Here is a 1,090-nt window from a genome sequence, read left to right as displayed (position 1 = left end):
CTATTAATCCGTAACGTGTAACATTTTTGATAGAAAATACCATATCTAATAATTTTAAATTATATCAATTTTGAAAAAAAAAATAACATTTAAGATTTATCTGCTCAAAACAAATCCTAATTAGCAGGCTAAGTCAAGCACACGAAGAAAATAGCAGTATCAAATAAAAACCCTGAAGTTCTTGAAGCCCAGAAACTCATTATAAAGTTACTTGACAACAAAGGCAAGTACCACGCCTTCAACCTTCACGCCTGACTTCTTCAGGGGGAGACTTCTTCCTCGAAGGCCCATTCATTTTCACACCTGATTTCTTCCTCCTCTTCAGGAGTCAAGTCATTTTGTATGTTAAATATTTCTCTGATATCTTCTGGTCTTTTATCCTTGATCCTGTCTGCTACAGTTTGGCATGTTAACTCTTGAAGATTGTGTATACCCAGGTACTGGGCGGCCATTAGGAGATCCAAAAGAGTAGCCTGATCCAGGTGCTTCACGAACTCCTGATCCCACATCTTCACATCCTTCTCCGAGATGGTGCTGGAGGCATTAACATGATATTCGCAGTAGTCGATCACCTTCGCCAGAATTTGACTGGAAACGTTGTGCAAAGGCAGGGCGCTATCCGTGCAGCCGGTGTGACCGAGAGTGTTGTTTAATATCTGCGACTGGATGGCCACGGCATAGTCTACCTCAAATATCTTGTCATCCGAACTCTTCAATTTCACCTTACATTCCTTCACCATGGCTTTATTGGGATGCTCTGCCATGCCTGTAACGAAGGGAATGTTACAGAGGGGATTGGAAAAGAAACGTTACAGAAAATGGCTCTGTGATTTTGGTATATATAGAGTTTTGTTTATGTTGTCCCGGTTTTAGTTTTCATTCAAGGTAGTTAAGTTTTAGGTTTTTATATATGCCGACTTCTTCTGCTTTTATTATTTGATGTTAGTTAAGTTTGGAGGTGTAATTACATATAATAAGAAGCCAGCTAATTAAGTTTAGGTTTTTATATGTGTTGATTTTTAATGTTTTTATTATTTGATGTCAGTGAAGTTTAGAAGTGTAATTATGGATAGTAAGAGGTGAGGTATAA

General features: G+C 38.0%; 1 protein-coding gene across 1 annotated transcript; it reads right to left on the bottom strand.

The window, feature by feature from the left end:
- Nucleotides 1-260: 260 nt before the first annotated feature.
- Nucleotides 261-740, bottom strand: LOC131039900 (SKP1-like protein 1A). Its single transcript, XM_057972747.1, has one exon. The coding sequence runs from the start codon at nucleotides 738-740 to the stop codon at nucleotides 261-263; it is 480 nt and encodes a 159-aa protein (XP_057828730.1).
- Nucleotides 741-1,090: the final 350 nt, after the last annotated feature.

Source organism: Cryptomeria japonica, chromosome 7, assembly GCF_030272615.1.
Source record: "Cryptomeria japonica chromosome 7, Sugi_1.0, whole genome shotgun sequence".
Classification (NCBI taxonomy): Eukaryota; Viridiplantae; Streptophyta; class Pinopsida; order Cupressales; family Cupressaceae; genus Cryptomeria; species Cryptomeria japonica.
The sequence above is the reverse complement of the archived record's forward strand: the minus strand, read 5'-3'. Positions and strand labels throughout refer to the sequence as shown.

Bases quoted from the DNA above. Each gene is read 5' to 3' on its own strand.
- LOC131039900 (XM_057972747.1), bottom strand. From the start codon at position 740: ATGGTGAAGGAATGTAAGGTGAAATTGAAGAGTTCGGATGACAAGATA.